Raw genomic sequence first — 6921 nt, 5'->3', positions numbered from 1 at the left:
AGATTTTTATAAATCACATCACTTTAAAAATGGCATGGGGCTTCCCTGGTGGCGCAGTGGTTAAGAATCTGCCTGCCAATGCAGGGGACACGGGTTCGAGCCCTGGTCTGGGAGGATCCCACATGCCGCGGAGCAACTGGCCCGTGAGCCACAACTACTGAGCCTGCGTGTCTGGAGCCTGTGCTCCGCAACAAGAAAGGCCGCGATAGTGAGAGGCCCATGCACCGCGATGAAGAATGGCCCCCGCTTGCCACAACTAGAGAAAGCCCTCGCACAGAAATGAAGACCCAACACAGCCAAAAATAAATAAGTTGTCTAAAATAAAATAAATAAAAAAATGGCATGAACATTACCACAATAAAGGGGGAAAATACTCTTTCAGAGTGGCATTTCAAAAGGTAAATAAATTAACCAACTCAAAATACAGTTTTCTCTTAAAGCATTTTTATCTTCCCATCTTTTGAATGTTCCTATGTTTATGAACTCCCAGGCCCTTTCTCAGTACCAATCAATCGACTGGCTTGAGCACCTACTGAATACCTTCACCAAGTACTATATGAGAGAAAGGCAACACAAAGGAACAAACAAGCAAATAGGAGAGGGTCTCCCATGCTCAGGAAGCACACGATCAAGTGGAGAAGATCAAACATGGAAGTGAAATGGTTGAAGTACACTTTTACTGAGTAAAGACACGTCCAAGTCAAGTGCGGATTACTCTTGAATTCTGAAAAAAAAATTATGCCTAACTATACTGAGATGTTTACCCAGGCAAAATATGATTCTCGACCACAATATTGCTTTGCATTTTTGTTCTTGCTCTCTCCTTTGCCTAGAATGCTCTTGCCCTTCATCTTAATCTGATGAAACTCTCTCTCTTATTTAAGGTCTAGTTCAAAGGCCCCCAATTCCATGATGCCTAGGCTTACTCCATCTTTTTTTTTTTTTCCAGTACGCGGGCCTCTCACTGTTGTGGCCTCTCCCACTGCGGAGCACAGGGTCCGGACGTGCAGGCTCAGCGGCCATGGCTCACGGGCCAGCCGCTCCGCGGCATGCGGGATCCTCCCAGACCCGAGCACGAACCCGCGTCCCCTGCATCGGCAGGCGGACTCCCAACCACTGCGCCACCAGGGAAGCCCCACTCCATCTTGACTTATATGTTGCACTGGAAAATCTAGCCCACCCAGCTCTCCCCCCACTAGAATCCCACGAGTCATACTTCTTCAATCTCTTGATCACTTTTCTGTCTCCTTTGATGTCTCTTCTTTTTTTCGTAACCGTGCCTTGAAGACAGAATGTTAGGGAATTTTGATTCTCTGGTCCTAATTGCCTGGATTCATGTCATCTTTCCAAGGCTTTATCTCCCAGTAATTGCCTCTTACACCCCTTACTTGAGCTCCAGCTCAATGAAGTTCAATTTCTTAAGCTAATTCCTGGACATATTCACCTGGATGACACTATCAACTCCAGCTCAACATGTCCAACCTGGACTCATCTTCACCCCTATCCTCTACCCTCATTGCAGTTTCCTTACTTAAAGCCAGAACTGACCATGTGTTCTGAGCTTCTGGGGCTCTAAATGGTGACAACTTCTTTGATTCAATCTCTTCTTTTTCACCTATATCAGGACTTAGCTCCAGTCTCATGCCCTCCATGAAGCCTGTCCTCTCTGCTCTAGGGTCTGGAGTCTTTCACACTCCAAATTTGCTTGCACGACTCAGTTTATCTCTTGACCAGGAATGGGGTTTCTATAGACATTTAACAATTTTATAGGCTAAAATGAATGAAGCCTTGTTGTTCTTCACTTGAAATCATTCTCATTTTCATCTCTTCCTACACTTCTAAGCCTTCCCCCATCTACTCTTCTCATCTCTTCTCACCTAGCTTAGAGCACTAACCCCCTAGGTGTCCTCCCATCAACAGTGCATTTCCACGCCCTGTGCCAGTGCTTACGCTCACAGAGGATGCCCTTCTTCCTCTTCTCTGCTTAGACAGCTCCTCCTCATCTTCTAAGAGTGAGATCACTGCCCCCCTCTACCAGGAAATCTTCCTGGATCTTCCAACCCAACTGGAAGCTTCTCTTCTCTGGGAGGGAGTGTTGAGTGTAGGGGAGGAAAGTGCATTTTGGAGCTAGTCCAACCTGGGTTTGAATCCCAGTGATGTTACGTATTAACTATCTGGCCTCAATTTCTCTGAGCCTCAGTTTCCTCATCTATAAAACAGAGAAAATAATTTCTATCTTGCAGAGCTGTTGTGAGAATTAAATAAAGTCATGTATATGATGTGTCTGGCACGTGGTAACAACTATCATTACCATGTAGGTCTTGAGTCTACTCTAAGGCTGATACGTTACACAACCCCAGGGGGGTGTCTCCATGAATACTGCCCCTTGCAGTTGTCAAGTGCACAATTTGCGCATGGTAGTCCATGTCTATTATGTCTAGTATTGATTGTTCGCTAAGTTATTTACACATGTTTTAGTGTTTAATAATCCATAAGCTTCTGAAGAGAAGATGGAGAAGGGCAGTGATCGTTCTCTTGTACAGTCTTGTTTACTGCTATTTCTCTAGCCCCATCTGTCACCTCTGTCAACTGCCCCCCACCCCATTTGTATTGGATTAAACTACTTGTGGTTTCTCTGATGGCCACAGCCTCAGTCCTCAGGTCTCTGAACAGGCCCATTTTCTGGGCTAGAATAGCCTCTAGCTCCCTAGGCTTACTTGTCTCTTCCTGATTAGAACATGTTAGTCTTGTTCACCATTGCATGCTCAGCATCTAACATAATGCCTGGAACATAGGATGCGTGCAATAAATGTTTGTTGAATGAGTACATTGTTTTCAGGGATTATTACCTAGTTTTCCTCAAGAAGGGGCATGAGATTTTTAAATGAACAGCTGTGCTTCTTCAACTATCATGACTGCAATAGACTGGATGTTTGTGCCCCTCCCCCTAATTTCTATGTTGAAATCCTAACCGCCCAATGTGATAGTATTAGGAGATGTGGCCCTTGGGAGGTGATTAGGTCATGAGGGTGGAGCCCTCATGAATGGGATTAGTGCCCTTATAAAAGAGTCCCCAGAGACCTCTTTTGCTTTCTATCCATCATGTGAGGACACATGTAGTCTGCAACCTGGAAGAGGGCCCTCACCATAACCTGACCTTACTGGCTCCCTGATTTTGAATTTCTAGCTCCCAGAATCATGAGAAATAAATTTCTGTTGTTTATAAGCCACCTAGTCTCTGGTACTTTGTTATAGCAGCCCAAACAGACTAAAACAATGACTAAATTACTAATGTCTACTGTAATCCTTTGTGTATATTATCATGTACATTGTGCTAACATTGTCTGCTTCTTAATAAATGTGTGACCTTGGGCAAGTTTCTTAATCATTCTGTGACTCAGTTTCCTTATTTGTAAAATGGATATAGTAAGAGTATTTCTCTCAGGGCTGTAGTGAGGATTCAATGAGATGCTTCTACTATTTGGAATGGCCTCTCTCAGATCATCCCAGGGCTGGCTCCTTTTTCACATTCAAGATTCAGTTCAAACGGCAAATTCTCAGCAGCTTTCCCTGACCACTCTGACTCCTTCTCCAATTTCTCTCATATCGCTTTGTTTTAAGTTCATCATGGCATTTGTCGCTGTCTGATTTTCTCTTTGTGTACTTATTTATTTGTTTACTAGCTGTGTGACCTTGATTTCTCTGAGCCTCAGTTTCTATTCACTGCCATATCCTCAGTGGCTAGAATATAGTAGAGCCCAGTGAATATTTGTTGAATGAACTGACTTACCTTCCCTTTCTGAGTCTTTGAGAACAGTAATGGATAGCTAGACTTGGGTGAAAATTTTCTGATCACATAAGTCGGGGGACAAAACTATTTTCAGAGTGCTACCAGTCTGTGGCTAAGTATAAGATCTAGCCCCTGGCCTCAGGAGCTTACCATCTAGTTGGTGGGATGTGAGTTGAGTGATTCCTAGAATCACTGGTGGATTATAAATCACGAGTGCAAATTCTGCCTTCCGTGGACAAAAAGTGATACAGAAAAGTGATGGATCAAACTAAGAAGTTATGTGGCTAAGTGCTAAGTTGAGTGGTGTAGAGTCTCAGAGATATGGGTAGACAGACGGAGGGATTCAGCTGGGGGACCTTAAAGGAGAGAGAAGTCATCCTAGAGAAGGGACCAGACACTAATGTTGGTAAAGCACTTAGAAGAGTGTCTGGCCCATAGTAAAAGCTATGTGTGTGTTTATGAAATAAAAACGCCTAACTGATTTTTTTTTTTTTTTTTGCGGTACGCAGGCCTCTCACTGTTGTGGCCTCTCCCGTCGTGGAGCACAGGCTCTGGACACGCAGGCTCAGCGGCCATGGCTCAGGGTCCCAGCTGCTCCGTGGCATGTGGGATCTTCCCGGACCGGGGCATGAACCCGTGTCCCCTGCATCGGCAGGTGGACTCTCAACCACTGTGCCACCAGGGAAGCCCCCAACTGATATTTTTATGCCATCAGGATTTTATTTTTTCTCTTAATAAAGATACAGGTCTTCCCTGGCAGTCCAGTGGTTCAGACTCCGAGCTTCCACTGCAGGGGGCGCGGGTTTGATCCCTGGTCAGGGAACTAAGATCCCACATGCCGGGTGGCACGGCCAAAAAAGGGGGAAAAAAAGATACAAAAATAGAAAAAAGCTTTGTTCATGAAATTACCACGGGCTGCTCTTTCTCAAAAGCACACAGAAGAAGGCCACAAGAGCACTTATCTGTCTGATATTAGTAAATATTATATACCAATTGTAGAACGAGCATCAGCTGGAGACCCCAAACCTAGGGATCACAAGGATGCAATCTGATCATCCAGGCAAAGAGACCAGTTCTCAGAAGTATTAACAAAGGAAGAAAACTGCACGGGATGGGCCTCCTGAGCCTCTGCTTGGTGATGTGGGCCCTGGGTCTTCCCTTCCTCGTTGAAGACACAAGGCGGACAATCACAGTTGGGCCTTTGGCTGGACCATGACAAGGTGAACACCTCATAGCATGTCTCACCATCCCGGGTTGTGATGGCTCCCTCGCTGGCTACTGTCCTGGAGTAGGGCATTGTTAGCCACGGGGAACATTCGGGGGCAGTGCAGGACACTGGGATCACGTACTTAGACGATGTACGCTTGGAAGCATAGTGCAGCTCAGTGTCGTAGAGAACCATGTCCTGAGAGACAGCCTTGACCCTGATGCCACATTCCGTCACACAGTAGGTGAACTGGTAGGCATAGGGCTGAACATGGTTGGCAGGGCAACCCAGTCCCAAGTGTAACTCATGAAAGTGCACATATACGTCATTGTTCAACATGAAGGGGTGTACGGTGACCATGAACCAGTCTATGGAGCACAGTGCAGTCATCGGATTTTGTCCGGAACAGGCCGAAAATACAGAGGTGAGGAAGACTAGCCCTCCTATCAAGTTGAAAACTTTCATCCCGGTAGCGGATCAGGTAATGACTCTCAGGAAACAGGAAGCTGTCTGGTGAGGAGTTCTAGAGTACAAAGAAACACAAAAGGAAAACCGTCTTATTTCCTATTGAAAGTTCAAACACGATCATTTTTATAAAAACAAAAGACCATTCCTAAAGCATTAAAAAAAAGAAGCGAAGAGAGTAGAACTTAAATGTTCTCACTAAAAAGAAAAAAGGTAAACATGTGAAGTGAGGGATGTGTTAATTAACTTGATGGGGGAAATTTTTTCACAATATAAACGTATGTCAAATCAGCACGCTATATACTTTAAATCCCTTCCAATTTTACTTGTCAATTATACCTCAATAAAACTGAAAAAAAAGAATAAAAAGCAAAGGAAAAGATCCCCGTGAAAGAGAACTGAATTTTGATGTCATTGTTGGAACTCACATGTTTCTAGATGACTACAATGGCTTCTTTAAGTGACTTTACCATATTGTTTTGGTATAAAACACAAATCCCTCACATACAGAATGAGAGTCTATGCCGATCAGGAGTAGCATTCCTTTGTGTGCAACCCCAGCCAAAAAGAAAACAAAACAGTTTTCATGCCAAACATTAAATAAGGTGACAGGAGATAACAGTTTAATTCAAGCTGACAGCACTTTCCTCCTGAAGGCCCCAGTGTCCTCCCATAGACCATACTAATGAACCCTTCTGTATTACCTTCTTCTTTTGGTTAACAACAGATTTAATTAAATGAAAACCTAACAAGACATTGTGGTTTATTCCTGACATCCAAATATTGAAATTTTGCCAAGTGGCTCACTTAAAATGATCAAATGAATGCTTCATAAATGCCAGCGGTAGCATCATAAGCCATTATGACCAACAGCCACTATGACCTTGCAAAATAGCAAAATTGCAGAGTGACAGAGCAGTATGGAGAAAAAAAGAGTCATGCTAAGAACAAGTGTCTAAAACAGTTTCAGAAGGGGAAGAGGAATATCATCAAATATTGTTCAACTCAGTTTTCATTTTAAAAGTGAAAGTGAAATAAATCAAATAGAAAAGTGCCTAAAATTTCAAAGGAAATGTCTATGCAGGGTTTTACTCTTGTTCCCTGCTGAATTAAGTAATCCCTGCATAAATGAATTCATTCTTTGACTAATATTTATTGAGTGTCTACTCTGTGCCCAGCACTGTGCTAAATAAAAAGCATCCCAAGACAGTTCTTTCCTCCCCTCTTCCTCAGTTGCAAAAATGTAGCTCTTTCTCTTCCTGTGATACTGATGAATTTGCTGCATTCTTTTTTTTTTTTTTTTTTTTTTTTTTTTTTTGCGGTACGCGGGCCTCTCACTGTTGTGGCCTCTCCCACTGCGGAGCACAGGCTCCGGACGCACAGGCCCAGCGGCCATGGCTCATGGGCCCAACCGCTCCGCGGCATGTGGGATCTTCCCGGACCGGGGCACGAATCCGTG

At 44.0% G+C, this 6921-nt stretch overlaps 1 protein-coding gene across 1 annotated transcript; it reads right to left on the bottom strand.

Annotated features, from left to right (window-relative positions):
- Window positions 1–4823: 4823 nt before the first annotated feature.
- PLAC1 (placenta enriched 1) lies at window positions 4824–5462 on the bottom strand. Its single transcript, XM_060086277.1, has one exon. The coding sequence runs from the start codon at window positions 5460–5462 to the stop codon at window positions 4824–4826; it is 639 nt and encodes a 212-aa protein (XP_059942260.1).
- Between the last annotated feature and the right edge of the window lie 1459 nt (window positions 5463–6921).

This window comes from Mesoplodon densirostris, chromosome X, assembly GCF_025265405.1.
Source record: "Mesoplodon densirostris isolate mMesDen1 chromosome X, mMesDen1 primary haplotype, whole genome shotgun sequence".
Lineage (NCBI taxonomy): Eukaryota > Metazoa > Chordata > Mammalia > Artiodactyla > Ziphiidae > Mesoplodon > Mesoplodon densirostris.
Note: the sequence above shows the minus strand (reverse complement) of the source record. Positions and strands in the feature narration are given on the sequence as shown.

What these genes read in the sequence shown, in the direction of transcription:
- PLAC1 (XM_060086277.1), bottom strand. Translation starts at nt 5,462, where the DNA reads ATGAAAGTTTTCAACTTGATAGGAGGGCTAGTCTTCCTCACCTCTGTA.